We start from the raw sequence: 18,871 nt of genomic DNA, 5'->3' as shown, positions 1-18,871 counted from the left end.
GCTAACCCACTGATTCTCCCAGCTCTTGTGTTGCTATCACAATAGGGTGAGATGGAGAGGATAGAAGGAATAGTAAATGTTAGTGCTGCTTAGAGCTAAAGCTTGATTCTTTACCTGGGTCTCTTTCTAAGTCAGACCATGATAAGTATGGTGAACATATGTTTTGAGAAAAAAAAAATTGGGATTATCTGGTCCAACAAGAATTTTTTGCTTTTTCCAAGTCTGAGAGGCAGACTCTATGTGAACATATTATAATTTTTGGAACATTCCAGTAGTTGTGTGGGGACAATGGACCAGAATATTTTGGAATTGTACTACCTAAATTTAAATGAATTAATATTAAATGCCATGTCAATTTTAGTTCCAACCTTGCATTTGCCACATTTCAAGTTTTCATTAGCCACATGTGGTTCGTGGCCACTGGACTGGACAGCACAGATATGGAACATTTCCACCATCACACAAAGTTCTATTGGATACTCCTGCTGTAGAATATGTGGTTGGTATTATTATAGACTTCCAAGGAATAGTAGTCTTGGATCATACGCCCTATAATAGATCTTGTATCTATTTACCACAATTCTCTCTAATTCCTCCAGCATAGGGTAAACAGCATAGTACTGGGCCTCAGAGGCCTTTGGTTCAGATCTTAGCTCCTGTACTGACTTGCTAAGTGATTGTGAGCACCTCTTGCTAGCCTTGGTTCCTTCATTTGTGAGATGAGAGAGTTGGGCCAGATGAGATCTTTTTTTGGAGCTTTAAAATTCAGTGATTTAATGTCTTTTCCCAGGAATATTGAGTTCACAGGTCCTACTTTGATAAATAGCTCGTTGTTTGAGAAACAGTGACCTCTTGGCATAGATAACTGTCAGCAGGACCTCCCTCTGATGTCTCAATATTTTATTCTGTAACCAAAGCATGATGGGCTGTCAACCAATCAGAATCCTCTATCTGGGGATCCACCAACTGGGTGTTCTGGACTTGCATCACTAAGTATGTAGATGTGTTGCATACAACTTTATACTCTGGAAGTTTCACAATTCTCTTTAAAAGGGGCCTTGTTGCATTAACATGGGTTAGTGACTCAACTGAGGGTGTTACACCATGAACTCTGGTGGCCGCGAGGGGAGTTCTTGGCAACCAAATTCCCCATCTAGAGGATGAAGGACAGTGGTCTTCTGACTTGTGGGCTGTTCGGGTTCAGTCTGAGTTGGTGTCATGGCCTTAGCCAGAATTGAACCCACAGCATTCAACCAGCAACAGCCACTTAACACCTCGGCTGACTTCTGCTTCCTCTTTGCTGTGGTCAGAGGGAGGTGTGTCTTTTCTCTTTGTGTTTAGCAGCTTTAGACGTTCAGGCAGATGTGGCTAGTTCCAGCTGCTTCGGATAAGGATTTTCTTCTTTTCTAGTGACCTGAGGAGGAGGTCAATTAGGTTGAACAAGAGCCATGACTGACTTTTCTTCCTAAGGTACTAACGGGATTTGGGGAGGAAATCTGGGCCTTTTGCAAAATCACCAGTGTAGAGTTCTAACTCCTCAAATAGCCTCTGTCACTGTCCAGCTGCGTCCTTGGGCGAGGCCTGACCTTCTGCGCGCCTTAACACTGTGGAAACCCTTCTGCCCATCTGGGATCACGAGGTGTAACATAATATGGGCGTTCCTTCAGCTTCCAGTTTTCCTATAGAGACAAGAGTGTGCACTGAGAGAAAAGATGATTAATATTTTTAAAAATAAATATGACTGTGACTGGAATAACTAAAAACAGGGCAATAGCTCTCTGTGTCCCTTGAGGAAGCTTTTCCTAACCCTTTCAAAAGTACCAGGACATTTTGCAGTTAAACCCATTTCCATTAAAACCCATTTAATTAATTTAAAACTCATTTAAAATATGGGCTTTACATTTTAGCAGTCATTTGAAAAAGAAAGACAGGTTTTTTGGTAAAACCTTGTTCCTCCTTGGTTCACCCTTGATGTTTCTGTTGTGATCCTGTGATTGGTTTAGTACTATTTTATTAAATGTACCCTAATACCATCAATAACTAAAGCTCTCTCTATCCTCTTTTTGTGTCTTTCCTTTCTGTTTCCCCTTCTTTAGCCTAACTTCACTGTCCAGGCCCCATGTGGAAAAAGGTTGCTATTTTCAGCTGGTCTGGGGGGAAAAAAAATCTTATGATTCACTCCCCTTCCTACTCACCTTGTGGTGGGGCACTTGAGGCCTTAAGTCATCAGAACTTGTGTGTGTCTGTATGTGTGCGTGTATGTGTGTGTGTGTGCGCGCGCGCGCGCAGAGCACATGCACACGCCGGCAGGCCAGCCTGGTGTGTGTGTGTGTGCGTGTGCAGCGTACGCACACACGCCCATCCCCCGGCCCGGTGTGTGAGAGTGTGCGTGTGTGTGCGCGCCGCGGGGCTCTCCTTGACGCACACCGGGCAGGGGGGCCCCAGCCAGCGCCCCTCCGCTGGGTGCGCGCCCAGCAGTTTCTATAGGAACCGCGACAGCGCCCGGGCCCCTCCTGCGGAGCCCGGGTGCGAGCATGCCCAGTGGAAGCCGCTAGTTTGGCCCGGGTCGAGGTTTCCAGTAAGTGGCATGCGGGACTCCGGAGACATCCCAATGAGCTGAGCCGAGAGTCTTTGTGTGCACAGGGAGAAGGAGGCGGTGGCCGCCGGGCCCGGAGACCCCGCCCCGGGGGCCCGGCAGGAACAATGCTAGCCTGCCTAACCCGGGGGAACTTACTGGACGTCCTGCAGGAGGGCTTCAATGAGGTAACTGCCCGCTCCTCCCACACCCCAGCTCCCCTGCCCTAGCGGCTCCCGCTTAACCTCTGGGAGGGGTCCTCTTCTGCCCCCATCCTCACCGGGACCCCAGAACAATCCCCCCACAGAGCCCTAAGGAGGCTAAGGTGGTGGGTACGGTACAGACGAGCCTGGTGAAATCAAAAGGGCCGACCTCTTCCAGCTGAGCTGGGCGATGACCTTCCCTGGTAGCTTGCCTGAGCCCAGAAGACAGGACCACAGATTCAGAGGTCATCTCCTTCCAGAAGAAGTGGTCTCCTCTCTCCCCAGGCTTTGCCCTAAGGAAATCCCCAGGAAGCCTGTGAATATATGGCAAAGGCGCTCGTTCTGTTTCAGGAGCTAAGTGGGTGAGCCAAGGGAGGGTAGGGTGTCATTGCATTGGTAGAAAGTTTGAGAGGGGGCAGGGTGAGTAGGTGGTCCACAGGAAGTGCCCTCTTCATGTTCACATCTCTTTCTAAATCTAGGTAGTACATTTCTCCACACCCCCGGGTGTGATTGGCAGACAGGACCTAGGAGGAGAGAGAGGTTTCTGGGCCCAATTCAGGGGAGCGGTGTTTGTTCCTTTCTGTGTGAGAGTGGGAAACTGGGGCCTCAATCTGACAGGCAGTATGGACTAGGGCTGGCGGGGAGTCTTTTTCTCTTCACTGTTTTCTCTCAGAATTTTGTTATTTATTCCATTTTCCTCTCTTGTGACCCCAGACATTCTGGTTTAGGACCTTTGCCCCTTGCAGTTTGCTCCATATGTCTTCCATTGCTTCTGCACCCCACCCCTTGGGTTGCCTTATCCCGGCATCCAGGGAGAACCCTACGAGGAGAGCTGGACTGTTAGTTGTGTCTTTCTTCCTTTCTCCCTCTCCCTCTCTTCCCTTTTTGTCGCTCTTTCTTAAGTTTAAGGTTTTTTAAAGTGTGTTTTTTGTTAAGCAGTTAACATATGAATACATTCTCTTCTTAAATATGAACATTGCAGGCAAGACCGAGTGCCTTGGCCACCCCTGACATCCTGGCCTTTTCCCCGGAGGTAACCATTCTCATGAATTTGTGTATAAGATTTTCTTTCTACATCTGCACTACAGACTTGTGTATAAGATTTTCTTTCTACATCTGCACTACAGACTCTTTCCTTAATTCCTGTTTTTAATTAAGAAGCTCGGCAGCCTGACCTGCCTCAGATCCTTCCCCAGTCCTGGCCCCAGTGCCCCAGCCTTTTTCCTGACACACAGAGGAAAGCTGCACAAATGCTGTCCCAACCTAACCAACTGAGACAGAATTTTCCTTTGGCTGAGGGGTTGTCACAGCCTTCGCTGAAGGGTAGAGCTTGTGTCCCATCTGCACTGCGCGGGTCCTCATCTTTGCATCATTCCCCTTTGAACACATGGAAGGGGATTGCTAACAAAGAGCTATAGTCTGAGAGTTGAAACACAGACGAGCCAGGGAGCCACCTTTTTGAGTGCTTCCAGTATTCTTTTTTCACTCTCTGCCTGGTCTTGAGCCTCATAGAAGCTCCTTAGGCCATGTTATGGTCTCCCATTTTTGTCAGTCAGTCCCCAGGGACCAGGTTCCACTGTCTTATTAGGAAGAGGAAACCCGCACAGAGTGAGTCCTAGTCTTTGCCTACTGCTCATTTCACCTCCAAACCTTTCAGCTGAAGAGCCAGGTAAACCGAGAGGCTAGACTGTCTTTTTCTTTTTCACGCTTTGGTGCTTCCATAAATGTCTCCTGACACCCAATTCTTTTTTTTTTTTTTTTTTTTTTTTTTTTTGCGGTACTCGGGCCTCTCACTATCGTGGCCTCTCCCGTTGCGGAGCACAGGCTCCGGACGCGCATGCTCAGCGGCCATGGCTCACGGGCCCAGCCGCTCTGCGGCATGTGGGATCCTCCCAGACCCGGGCACGAACCCGTGTCCCCTGCATCGGTAGGCGGACTCTCAACCACTGCGCCACCAGGGAAGCCCGACACCCAATTCTTATAAAATATAAGGGTAAAGGAGAGTGGGAGAGTTTTCTTTCTGTGGTGGTAACAGAGTCTTCATAAAAACAACAGACAACTTTATAAGTAGTTCATCTTTAGAATAATGCAGTAATGCCTCTCTTCCCTCTCTGACATTTGATTTTTCTACCCATCTTGTAAACTTCCCTCCATGCCCTCCACAGGCTAATGTACAGTCTACTCCCTTCTCTTAGTAGATTTGAACTCTGATAGCCAATAGGCACTTTCCGTTTCTCTGAGAAATTGACATCATCGAAATAACAGTAATATGTTTAATCTCAATGATTCCTTACAGTTTAAATAATTCTTTCATATACATAATAAATTATATTAAACAATGCTTTTCTCATATGGGATCACACAAAGTGCTACTGAATAATGGTACAGTTGGTCATTTCAGAGTCAGTGGGGCCCTGTTTGACCTATTCCAGCCTCTAGGGTTGCTTAATAGATCCAGTAATGTTCAGTCTCTTTCGTTAGAGTCATGTGAAAAGGGTGTAAAGAGGGACTTAAAAGCTAATGTCAGAATACACTTCAATTTCTCTGAGAAACTCTTCCCACTGGGGCTAAGAATACCACACATGTACCCAGTCATCTCCTGGGAATGAGCCAAGCATATCTGAACCTGTTCTTTATCACCCAGATGCTTTATAGGTCTATGTGGTTAGGGCTGTGACCTCATTCTCTATGGCAGAGAAAACTGCCACAGGAAGTGAAGCTATGGCCCTAATTGGTTACTTATAAGGGAACGCTGCAGCAGTGAAACTCTGCCCTCTGGATCAAGGCTTCCCTCTACCCACTGTTGGCTTCTGTTCTCAGTCCAGTTGCCACTCTGGATGCCGATGCACATCAGAATTTTCTTCTCCCACCTTCCTTTCTTTCTTCTACCACCTGTCTTCTTCCACCTTCCTGGCCTCCACACACCTAACAAATTACTCACAGGATTGATCCATGTCAGAGCAATTGCTTTCATTGATATGGCAAGTCTGCATTGTGAATTATCCACAAGTTTTGGCCACTGCCTCATTCTGTAGCTCACCCTGGCTGTCACCCCCTGTCTCCTATGTTCTGGGCCTGGCCAGGCTTTCTATCGGTCAGAATTTCCCCATTCTGCCTCTGCCTCAAAGCTATTTATTCGTTTTCCCTGCCTCTTGGTATTGATGTTGTTACATGAATATTGTCTTTGATTCACGTGCCAGTGTTTTTTTCTGGGGGCTGAACTTTCTTTTAAAAAAGACTTTGGTGCTTGTGTTGAAAGGTTTTGACAGACCTGAGACTACAATATGGTTTGGCCAGTAAGCATTCACTCATTTAGTTATTTAGTTCATTGTTGGGCCAGGGGATAGAAAAAATAATTGAAAAACACCTGGTCCCTGCTTGCAATGAATTTATAGGGAGAGAGATTTATAGTTGTACTGGAAAAACCATATAGGGTGCTTAATGTGCTAAGTGTCAGAAAAGAGGTAGTGTTTGGGGGAGATCAAAGAGATATCTTCCAGTTAATGATATCATGAAAAGCACCAAATATTTACCAACCTACCTGAACACTGAGGCCAGACTTTTTTTCCTGCTCATTTGGTAAACATGCATGCAAACAATCGATGGACAATCACTGAATTACTGTGCTTACCAGGCACTGTGCCAAGCTCTGGAAATAGAAGGCAAATAACATAGAATCTGTGCCCAACTGGCACTCACAGGCCAGTGAAAATAGAGCAAATGTTCAGAGTGGAAACTTGGGAAAATTCTGACAATACAGAAATCTCGCTTGTCAGGCAGAGCCAGCTTGTGCCTGGCTGTAGTGTAATGGCCTGAGGGACTGGAAGTTGTGGGAATGATTGATTAAAATGCTGGTTGACAGGAAATCAGTTCTCTGAGCCTTAACCTTTTAAACAGATGACTTGGAAGACTTTCCCTACAATTTTCCCTCCACCTAGAAAAATAGAAATGTAAATCCCACATTGAGAGTCATCTGCCTGGCAGGCCCTGAGAAATACAGGAAGGGCCTTTTTGTGGTGTCATGCCCGTAAGGGGGACACAGAATGAGTGAGGAAGGGGACTGGCAAGTGGAGCAGCTGCAGGACACATCTCTCCTAAGTGCCCCATGTCTTCCATGGAGGAGGATTTGCAGCATTGGCCAATCGGAGGCCCTCAGTCATTTCCACAATGAATTCCTCTGTGATTTACTATAGAAATTAAAGGCCCGTTAAGTCTTCAGTGTAGCAGAGTACCACACCCCCTAGCCTTCTTTTTTCTCTCCTGACTGATTTCTGCTCTCCTCACCCAGGCTCCTTGGCTTTGTTCCCACAGGAGTCAACGCCAGCTCAACAGATGCTCCCTGGCAGCAAGCTGTCAGGCAGTTTTATGTTCCTTGTGGTGAGTGATGGCCTGGCCAGGCATGTGGATCAGTGATAGGGTGCTGTTTGCCAGGTGCCACTCCCCCAGGCAGTTCAGAGAGGCTGGGGAGCACTGGAAGTGCTTCAGCCGCCTTGCCTGGCCTTGTTGTCTAGGCTGTGCTGGAACCAAAGATTCCAACTAATGTTTTCCTGAGTGTATTTCCTTATTTGTTATCTCCAAACCAGGCCCCCTTTGAGTGGTCATGGACATAACCTTCAGTGGTGAGGTATGGTAAGGGGGTAGGGAACCAATCCGAAAGGCCCTAACGGTGGGCTCCATGCTCTGTTTCTATAAGGGACACTCGTAGACCATACAGCGATACTTCATTCATCCATTCACATGCATTTTTTGAGCACTTACCTTGTAACAGGTACTCATGAAGGAACAGAGTGTTGGTTGAACTCATAGTTAATGGAAATTTTAAAATAAGGTTAGGAGATGGTATCTTTTCAGATTTCATCATATCATTATTCTTTGACCACTGGGCTGAACAGGAATACAAAGAGCTCTGCCCATACAGGGAAGAAGACATTTAATGATATTTTTACTTACTAACTTTATTTTTAAGTGTTACCCATCAGGTTCAATGAATAGCTTTTCCTGGTTCAGTAAAAGCCTGAAAGAGTTAATAGAAAAGAAATACAATATTGCATTCTTTTACTGGGAGAATTTAGGCCCGTAATAACTCAAGGTTTCCAAACCTCCTGCCTTCCTCTCAGTTTCTCAGCAATGTCTCCACCCCCATCTCATCTTCTGCAGCTGGTGGGTCTCAGAGTTCTAAACAGGTATCTGGTTTCACTGTAGAACTGATTTCCTTCCTGAGCCATTCAGGTCTCCTCCTGAACTCTCTCTCCAGCACACCACAAAAGCCTGATGCTTTTTGTGTTTGTCTTTCTTGCTTGCCAGCAGGGAGCCATAAAGCCAACTCCTTGGATGTTTCTCCACTGGGAGCACTAGGTATCACAGACTTCCCTGGTGAAACCCAGTCAGTGCTTTTGCAACTCTAATGGCATAAGTCCCCTGCAGGAATTCTCTTTGACCTAGAGGCTTAGAGTAGATTGAGAGCAGAGGTTGGGTTTACAGACTTGTTTGGAAGGAAGTTCAGGTCCCAAAGAAAAACAGAAAGAAAGTTACATTTGGTGACAAGAAAGCTTTCTTGCACAAAGGAAGAATGTGGACAGAATTGTCTATTCTGGAAGAGTTTTATCTCATATTCTTGTTCGGTTTTGCAGTGACCTGGAGGAAGCTGATGGAGATACCTCCAGCCGCCCCCTGGTATTACCACTGCTCTCACAGCTTTAGTGGTCCAGTCTCATCAACCCAAAATCCTGCTCACACACTTTTGACTATTGCTATGTCTACTTTTCCTCCCCCTGAGGCCTGACTCAGATTGTCATAAAAACTCTGTCTTTCTTGACTTCTGGATTACACAGGCATCCTTCTAGCTTCCCCAGAACAAATTAGAGATGTTAATCCTGGACTGAGATTAGTTCTGTGCTGCCACTGACATTGTCTGTTTGATTGTCTTGTTTCCTTTATTAGTTTGGTTGTAAAGTGCCAAGAACCCATCTTGAAATGGCAGAGATAGAAAGTGGAATTTACTGACTCATGGAATCCAAGGAAAGGCTGAAAAAAACTAAACCATGGAAAGGGCAAGGATTGGGCTGTGTCCCAGAAACAATGAAAATAAAGAACTCAAAACACTGGCAGGATCTCTCCCTCTGCTCTCTGTCTCTTATCTCTGGTTCTTTCTGTGGGTAGTTCTGTTCCTTCTCACTACAAATGACTTTTCTCCCAGGTGGGCAACATGGCTTATGGCAACACCCAACTTTTATATCTTACAACTTTGTCAGAAACAGAGAGAGAAAACTGATTCTATTCCTAAATGCCAGATCAAAAAATTCCAGGAATTGGCTGGATTTGACCAATCAACTCAGCTAGACCAGTCACCTGTGGCCAGTAGATGGGGTTACATGATACCAGCTGGTCCTGGGGCCCACCACTGTTTTTGCAGAGGGGGCATGTTTCTAGAGAAGGGAATTATTGTGAGCTGGGCAGCTACCCCAAGAGCTGTGAGCTACAACACCCCCAGGGGCCTGATTTGAACCTGACTGTGGTCCTACTGTGCTTCTCCAGCTGCTGTTGGAAACAGATCAAGAACTGGGGGCATGTTCAAGATATATTTCTTAATAACCAAGATACTTTCATATTTTGGACCCTGTTGCATCTTGTCTTCACTGAATAATAGACTTACAAAATGACAGTGCTAGAAGGAAACAAAATGCAGTGCTTTTTTCCCAGCTGCTGAAAGAAACCCTAAGGAGTTATTTCAGATGTCTGGGGGTCTGGGTGGGGGTGGGTGGAGGTAGAGAAAAAGAAAGTAAGTGAACTGACCTGTGGATTCCCACCCCAGCCCTAACAGAGAAGCTCTGCTTTTCCCTATTCTACATATCTGGATTTCATAGAAGTTATAATTTGAAAAGATTATGAAGCAAAAAGGAGGAGGAGGAAAATAAAAATAAAACTACTAGTCCAACACCCCAGAGGGTAACAGCCTCTTACATAAAGCACATGTTATTTCATCTGCTGCAGGAGCAGCTGTAGTCAGCTGTAAAACCTAGCAGCAGAGCTACTCAGGGCCTGGGCTTGCACCCCAGGCCTCTTTTAAGATAAACATCTTTGTGGGGAAGGAAAGTGGGTGGTGTGGTTGGTCCTCATAAGTGTCTACTTTGTCCTTCAAATCAATTTTTTTCAGAGCCAGCAGCAGGCATTTATAGCAAGAACTAGGTCTTGCCTGCCCCCTAGGTGAGAAGTACAGGAATCTTCAAGTCAAAGAGGAGACAAACTGAGGCTCGGTTTAGTGGTTGGCTCCCAAGTTAGATTTAAAGCGAGAGGCCGTGGACTTCCCTGGAGGCGCAGTGGTTGAGAGTCCGCCTGCTGATGCAGGGGACGCAGGTTCCTGCCCCGGTCCGGGGGGATCCCGCGTGCCACAGGGCGTCTGGGCACGTGGGCCGTGGCCGCTGGGCCTGCGTGTCCGGAGCCTGTGCTCTGCAACAAGAGGGGCCGCAGCAGTGAGAGGCCCACGTACTGCAAAAAAAAAAAAAAAAAAGTGAGAGGCCAAGACCTGAAGTCAATGTGACCCTTAACCTGTGGACAAGAATAGTCCCACTCAATGTGACCCTTAACCTGTGGACAAGAATAGTCCCACTCAGGCATGAATCTCTGATCTCTTTGTTAGATGCCACTTAACAGATCAACATGCAGACATAGTAGTGACATGACAAAGGCCTTTCTTCAACTAAAATTTTTTATCAGTGATTGCACTGAAGACATGCTTATCAGTTTTTAAAATCACATGACTCTGGGCAGAGTAGTGAATATCCTCAGGATTTAACCATCTACCACTCTCCTGGAGTGACTTCAGGATCCATGATGAAGACAGTTCCAGCCTTGCAATTCCTTGACTGTCCCCACTGCAATGATTTTTCCCCCTCTTTGCCACTTCACCAAGGCCACATAGTGAGGCCACATCCTGCATCTTATTCCACAGAATTGCCCTACCCCTGAAATCGTGAACTCTGAAACTCCACTCGGTGCTCAAAGCCCCACTTTCCACACTCCTCCATTCCCATGAAACTTATTTTCAATAGCATCAAGTTCTCTTCTCCTTACTCTTCTCCATCTTCTCAGTTTATCAGCCTTCATTTAGTTTCTTCTCCCAGGTGCAGATTCCACGATCAATCCCTTCAAATACACTCTCATCACCATCCTCACTTCCTTTGCCTGAGCGATCTCTGCCTCTCCTCTGACCATGTCTGGTCCTACATTAGCCTATTTCTGGTTTCCTCTACTCAGGGCCCAGGCCTGCTGAGCACTTCTAGAGGAAACACAGAACCTTGTGGATTGATTCAGTTACAAAATTACGATTTCCAGCCCCAGCTGAGCCCTTGGTGCTGCCAGGAAATCTTTAGCTCTTTCCAGCTTCCCACAGGGTCCCTTTCCTGAAGCCTCCGTCACTCTCCCTGTCCCTTTCACTCTCAACAGGTAGACCTGCCTACTTTATAATGGATAGAGGGGCATTTGGATTTGAGCTCCTTCAGCTGCCGTCTTCCCCACCTCCCCGTCTCCCCACAGAGGTACCTACTCCTGCCTCTCATCATCATCAGAGGAAGCGGCCCTCTTCCCTCCTCATTCATGCTCCTCCCCTTGTATCTGTTTCTGCTTCACTAACCCCTCATCTCAGCCTGCAAATGTCCTCTCATCCTAAAAAACCCTCATTCCTTCCCACCTTCCTCTCCAGCAAATACCCTCTCTCCTCCTCTCACCATTTCTGTTTTCCTCCTTCCTGAGGTCTTCTCAGTTCACTGCCATCTGACTTTTCACCCCACCGTGCATGCTATCAGTTCTCAAAAAGGTCACCAAAACCTCTTAAATGTAAATGAAATGGGTTTTCCAGTCCTCAGCCTGACTTTTCTATAGAATTTGACCTTCTTGACCACCCTTCTTAACATTCTCTGGTCCTGGATTCCCATATAACACTTTCTCTTGATTCTTCGTCTGTCCCTCTGATTGCATGTTCTAAAATAAATTTTTTTTTTGGCCACGCTGTGAGGCTTTCAGGATCTCAGTTCCCCAGCCAGGGATTGAACCCGATCCCCTGCAGTGAAAGCCCAGAATTGTAACCACTAGGCCACCAGGGGACTCCCTAAAAGAATTTTTTTTGCTGCTCACTTCACTTGCCCCTTTGATGTTGATATACCCCAGCCTCTGACCTGAGCATTCCCTCCTTTTCTCTCATTGTATGCTTTCTTTGCTATAGTAGAAATAATACATTCTTTGGAGTAAGATGGAGTGGATTCAGATTCCATTTTCACCACTTATCAGCACTATGATCTTGAGCAGTGTTTCCCATATGAAAAATGGGACTAATAATAGCGATTTTAATGACTGGATATGATGATTAAAGGAGATAATGCATACAAAGAGCTTCATTCGGTGGCTGACAAGGATGGGCACTCAGGGCATTTTCATTCTCTTCTTTCCCTCAGTGCCCTCTCTCTCCACTCCCTTTCCTGCCAAAATGACTTCTTATGGTTCATCTTACTTTTGGGGGTGTTGTAGATCCCAGGATTTGGAGTCATCACTGGGTTGAGATCCTTGTTCTGCCACTTACCTGTCCTGTGACCCTGGGCTTGTTGTTGCTCTGAACCGTGGTTTCCACATCTGTAATATGGTAATAGTAGTTCCACATCTCTAATCAATGTGAAGGGGGGGATAAATATTTGCATATTTGACCCTTGAACAACACGGGGGTTAGGGGCGCCAACCCTCCGCATAGTGGGAAAACTGCATATAACTTATAGTCAGCCCTTTGGAGGCCCACAGTCCCTCCACATCTGCATTAACTAGCCGCAGACATTATAGTACTGTCGTATTTACTCTTGAAAAAAATCTGTGTTGGGAATTCCCTGGCAGTCCAGTGGTTGAGACTCTGTGCTTTTGCTGCTGAGGACCCAACTTCGATCCCTGGTTGGGGAACTGGGATCCCACAAGCCACGCAGCACAGCCCCCCCCCCCCAAAAAAGTAAATCAATTATACTGCAATAAAAAAATAAATAAAAAGGTTTTAAAAAAAGAAAAATGTCTTTATAATTGGATGCACACTGTTCAAACCCATGTTGTTCAAGGGTCAACTGTATACATATATATATACACACACACACATATATTTATATGAAAAGATGTTGGTTTAGTACCTAGCACAGTACCTGGCATGTAGTAAGTGCTCAGTAGATGGTGTTATTATCCCATTTGCACCTATGGCTATGTCTGTCACACACAGATGCTCTCAAACATCTCTCTCCCACCCCACACCCATGTCTTGTGCTCTAGACCTGTATTTTGCCAGCTGGCTGTGGAACATCTCTACCCTGATGTTTTGCAAATGGCTCAGACTCTTGTTCAAAACTGAACTGTTTACTTTTCCCCAATACTTGCTCTTCATGTATTCTCTATCTCAATTAAAGCATCACCATCCATTCAGGTGTGACTTTTTAGACTCTCTCTTTTCGTCACTGCCTACCTCCTGTCAGTCATCTCTGACTTAATTCTGTAATTTGTCCTTTTCTAACTGTACTGCTTCAGTTTAGGCCTTCATCTTCTCTCGCTTGAATTATTGCCTGGATGCTGCTCTTTCTGTCCCATGTTCTGCTGTGTCCAGAGTGACCTTTCTAAGATACACGTCTCACCGTTTCACTCTCCTGTTCCCAAACTCCATGCTTTCCTGCTGAAACTCTCTAGGCTTTAAGTCTAAGTTCTGGTAGGTCTTGTGCTGACCTATTTCTCCAAAATCATTGCTGCCACTTACAACTCTGCCCACACAGTGATTTGTTAACTGGCTATTCCTCCAAGATACCTTAATGCCTTCAGGCTCTTCCTTTCTTTTTCTTTTCTTTCCTTTTTTTTTTTTTAATTGCTGCTCACTAGGATACCCTTCTACTCTTCTCCAATTGGCAAATATCTATAAAGAACCAGACAAATGTCTTCTTTCCTCTTGATCTTTCCCTGATAGCCTCATCCTTCCAACCTGTTGCTCCTTCTGTGCATATATAGCGTTTTTTTTTTAACACTTCTCCATTGTTGCAGTAATCATTTTGTATTAGAGTTATTTATATGCCTGTAATCAGTGGGCCTGGCACAATGCCTGGAAATGCTGGTTGATTTGAATAAATGAATACATGAAATGACAGGGTCTGGAAGGATCTTGTGAGATGGGATCTAACCAGCTGAATTTGTTAGAGGTAAATATGTGTCAAGAAGACCAGTTATACAAGAATGGAAATAGAGGAGACTGGCTTCACAGCAGAATGTGTTAAAATTTTTTAGGGGTTTGGTTGATAGCACTGACTCAACTATGTGAGGCAGTAACAAAAAAAAAAAAAAGAAGGAGAAGAAGAGGAGGAGGAGGAAGAGGAAGAGAAGGAGAAAAGAATGTGAAATATCTTGTCTGATTTTATAGCCAGAGTATTGTGTTTTGTTCTAGATATTATGGTTTTAGAGGGATTTAGGCCAGAATAGCAACAATTCTTGAAACCATTTGTAAATAAGATGATGAAGAAGAAAATAAACATGATGAGGAAGCACAAATATACAAAATAAGAAATGAGAGTGGAGAAGTAATCCTTGAAACAGAAAAAACTGTAACAGTCTTTGCAGGTCTGTACAAATAAATTTTAAAACTTTGGTGAAATTGATCATTTCTGAGGGAAATTCTGATTACTAAAATTGATAGAAATGGAATATTTAAACAGACCAATTTCTGTAGATGAAATAGAGAACCTTAATAAGGAACTATTCCTCAAAACAAGTACCAGGCAGAGATTATTTCACAGGGGAATTCTACCAAACCTCCACTCATCAGACAGTCCCAGTGTTCTACAGATGATGTCAGAGGATTGAAAATACGGAGAAACTTTCTGCTTCATTTTATGAATATATCTACATGGTAGTGCAAAAAAGAAAACTACAGACTAATATTACTTGTGAATACCCATGAAAAACTACAACAAATATAGTACTAATATAGCACTAGTAAATATTTTATTAGGGAACAAAATTCAACACCACACTAAAAATGTAATTATTATGATCAAGTAGGATTAACTCCAGGAATGCAAGGTAGGTTTATTATTAGGAAATCCACATATACCATATTAGATCTCAGGAAAAATAATCATAGAATTATCTCCATAAATGCTGACAAAACTTTCATCAAAATTTAACATCTGTTCCTTATAAAACCACTCAAGAAAATAAGACTTGCTTGGTAACGGCAGCGAGATGTGGTTCGAGATTCACTCCGGGATCGCCATCATGACCATGTGCTTGTTCATCCTGCGAAAGGCCACTGCACGCATCCACAGGTTCACTAACAGGGGCAAGGAAAAAATGGTTGCCCATTATTCATATCAGTAGAACTTGATGGAAAGAGCTAGATGCATCTCTGGAGTTAATCGTTACTATGTGTTAAAGGGTTTGGAGAACATTGATTAAGGAAGCATTTTCCTGATGGATGAAAAATAACTCAGTTATGCTCGTCTACCTCTGCTAGAAGGTTATGCAGTGTATTGTGTAGCATGCGCTGTATTTTATAGTGTGTGATAAAAATAAAACAAAAAAGTAGGGACTTCCCTGGTGGCGCGGTGGTTAAGAATCCACCTGCCAATGCAGGGGACGTGAGTTCCAGCTCTGGTCTGGGAAGATCCCACGTGCTGTGGAGCAACTAAGCCCGTGCACCACAACTACTGAGCATGTGCTCTAGAGCCCGTGCACCACAACTACAGGGCCTGTGCTCTAGAGCCTGCTAGCCACAACTACTGAGCCCACATGCCACAACTACTGAGCCCACATGCCACAACTACTGAAGCCCATGCACCTAGAGCCCGTGCTCCGCAACAAGAAGCTAGAAGCTCGTACACTGCAATGAGAAGCTTGTGCACCACAATGAAGAGGAGCCCCTGCTTGCAGCAACTAGAGAAAGCCCGTGCGCAGCAACAAAGACCCAACACAGCCAAAAATAAATAAACAAACAAACAAAACCCCAAAGAAGTAAAAAAAAAACCTTGATGGATTCTTTCTTAACATGATAATATATATATATATGTATATATATATATGTATATACACATACCTTATTCCTAAAAACCAGTCACTTTCTAAATTGGGAAACACTACAAGTATTTTCTCTAAGTCCAGAAACAGGGAAGGATGCCCACTATCTCCACTACTGGTCAACATTGTACCAGGGGTATTTAGAAATTGTTTAGAGGCAGAAGGCTTAGTAAAGAAGTAAAACTATTTCTTTTTGTAGATGATATGACAGTAATCCTGGAAATCATTGAGAATTATTGATAAAACTCAAACAATAGAAGATAAGGTAACAGGATATAAAATTAACCTACAGCTTTCACATACGCAAAGAGTAACCAATTACAGAAAGTAATGGTAGAGAAAACCACATTTATACTCACAATAAAGAAGAATTGAATACTTAGAAATGAACTTAATAGGAAATGTATAAAACCTCCAAGAGGACAACTTTAAGACACTCCTGAAAGACACGTGTGAACCAATGGAAAGACACCCCCTATTCTTGAATAGGACGATTCAACATCATAGAGGTAACAGTTCTGCCTATATCAATTTATACATTTAATATAATCCCAATACAAATTCTGACAGGCTTTACGGAAGTTCGTATGGGGAAATAAATTTGCAAGAATAGACAAGAAAACATTAAAAAGAGAAAAATTTCAAGGAGGAGGGACTAGTTGTACCAGATATTAAAAAATACTATAGAGCCTCTACAAAGAAAACATTTTGGTACTGGTGCATGAATAAACAAATATACAAGTGATATAGAACACAAAGTCCAGAAATAGACCCAAACTATGGAAATTTAATATATGATAAAGGTGGCATCTCAAATCCCTGGGGTAAAGAGTGACTTTTTAGTAAATGGTGCTGGAACAACAGGATAGCCATTTGAAAAAAGATAATTTGTATCTATATCTCATATCATACACAAGAATAAATTCCAAATGGATCAGGGATCTAAATGTAAACAATTTTGAAACCATATGAGAACTAGAAAAAAGCAGAGGTGAATTCTTCTTTCACCTCAGTGTAGGGAAAGGCTTTCTGATCATGACTCAAAATTCAGAGGCAATAAAATAAAATACCAGTAAATTTGATTATATAAAAATGAAAACCTTTTCATGGCCAAAAAACTACCATAAACCAAGTCAAAAGATGACTGACAAACTGGGAAATCTCTGCAACATATGTCAAAGACAAAAGGGTAACATTCCTAATATATAAAGAACTTTTAAAAATGGAGGCACAAAGGACCAAAAACTTTGATAGAAAAATGGAAAAGAGATGTGAACAGACAGTTCATGTAGATATAAAATAGATATAAAAGATAAGAATATAAAATGAATTTTTTTTTTTTTTTTTTTGCGGTACGCGGGCCTCTCCCATTGCGGAGCACAGGCTCCGGACGCGCAGGCTCAGCGGCCATGGCTCACGGGCCCAGTCGCTCCACGGCATGTGGGATCTTCCCGGACCGGGGCACGAACCCGTGTCCCCTGCATCGGCAGGCAGAGTCTCAATCACTGCGCCACCAGGGAAGCCCCTAAAATGAATTCTTAAGCCTACCAAAGGAGGTTCAAACTCATAACTAAAGAAATGAAGATTAAAACAGCACTGAGATACAATTTCTCACCTATCTATCACACTGGCAAAAATTTAAAAGTATGACATGTTCTGTTGGCGAGGCTGTGGGAAAAAGAACTGTCATGCATTGCTGTTGGGAATGCAAATGGATACAACGCTTTTGGCAGGGATTTTGGCAATATATAATAAAGCTATCTACTTAATGTGCCTTTTTACCCAGCAATCTTCTTTGAATCTACCCTGAAGGTAGACCTCCATCAACATGAAAATACACATGCATAAGGTTACTCACTGCTGCAGCGTTTCTAATTGCAAAATATTGGAAAAAACCTGAATGCCCATATGTAGAAGAGTGGTTGAATAAATTATGGTATAGCCACATAATGGAGTACTATGTAGCTGTAAAATAAGGAAGATCTCTAGACCATTATGGGGTGATTTCCAGAATATATTAAGTGAATAATAATTGAAGTGAAGTGAAAAGTGCAGGTGTAAAAAGAATATCAGTACTATGCTGTTTTTCACATAAGAAGGAAAGGGAAATAAGAAAATATACGTCGGGGCTTCCCTGGTGGCGCAGTGGTTGAGAGTCCGCCTGCCAATGCAGGACACACGGGTTCGAGCCCTGGTCTGGGAAGATCCCACATGCCACGGAGCAGCTGGCCCCGTGAGCCACAGTTACTGAGCCTGCGCGTCTGGAGCCTATGCTCCGCAACAAGAGAGGCCGCGATAGTGAGAGGCCCGCGCACCGCGATGAGGAGTCGCCCCCACTTGCCACAACTAGAGAAAGCCCTCGCACAGAAACGAAGACCCAACGCAGCCATAAATAAATAAATAAATAATTTAAAAAAAAGAAAATATACGTCTCTTTTTTTTCCCCAGATAACATAGGACGAATCCGATTGGTTACCTACAGGGGAGGATAGGAATGGGGTGGAAAGAATGGAGAAAAGGGAATGGAGTAGAAGGAATGTTGGAGGAGTGATGCTTCTGAATATATGTTTTTGTATAGCTCTGACTTTTAGAATCATGGTAATCTTTCTCCTGCCCCAAAAATGAATAATTAAAATCCACCAAAACGTGAGGAGAACCCAAAATGGACCGTAACTTTTAAGAAATGTACCTAACCATATTGCAGTTAGTAACATAACCACACTGAAGTTGGTGGAAAGAAAAGAACTAACCTAAGTCACTTTGGAATCAGTATTTTTCACTTTGGAATCAGTATTTTGAGTGTACACTGTAAGGCCAAAGACAAAAAGAACTATATACAAATATTGTGTTCTGGTTAGTAAATTTGTTTTTCACAAGGTATGGATTAGCAAGTCAAACTATTTGATGTGTTTTCTAGGACTGCGGAAATGTTGGTAAATATACTGTGAATAGAGTCAGATTTCTCACTGTGGGAGAAAGGAGTTACGTATAAGGAAAAGGGAAAAGAGAGATGAACCCTGTGGTG

The 18,871-nt window shown here is 43.8% G+C and overlaps 1 protein-coding gene across 5 annotated transcripts in view; it reads left to right on the top strand.

Annotated features, from left to right (window-relative positions):
- DIXDC1 (DIX domain containing 1) overlaps nucleotides 1–18,871 on the top strand; it is a gene marked incomplete at both ends in the record, with an annotated part of 72,288 nt that overhangs the window by 6,273 nt on the left and 47,144 nt on the right. For 3 of the 5 annotated variants that reach the window (XM_079707607.1, XM_079707606.1, XM_079707604.1), the window contains one exon: nucleotides 2,704–2,763. The exons of the other annotated variants lie outside the window; for them this stretch is intronic. In XM_079707607.1, the coding sequence (XP_079563733.1) occupies nucleotides 2,704–2,763 (60 nt within the window). Of the gene's footprint in view, nucleotides 1–2,703; nucleotides 2,764–18,871 lie in introns of those variants that run through there. 5 annotated transcript variants of the gene reach the window in all.

This window comes from Hyperoodon ampullatus (genome assembly GCF_949752795.1).
Source record: "Hyperoodon ampullatus genome assembly, chromosome: 7".
Taxonomy (NCBI): domain Eukaryota; kingdom Metazoa; phylum Chordata; class Mammalia; order Artiodactyla; family Ziphiidae; genus Hyperoodon; species Hyperoodon ampullatus.
The sequence above is the reverse complement of the archived record's forward strand: the minus strand, read 5'-3'. Positions and strand labels throughout refer to the sequence as shown.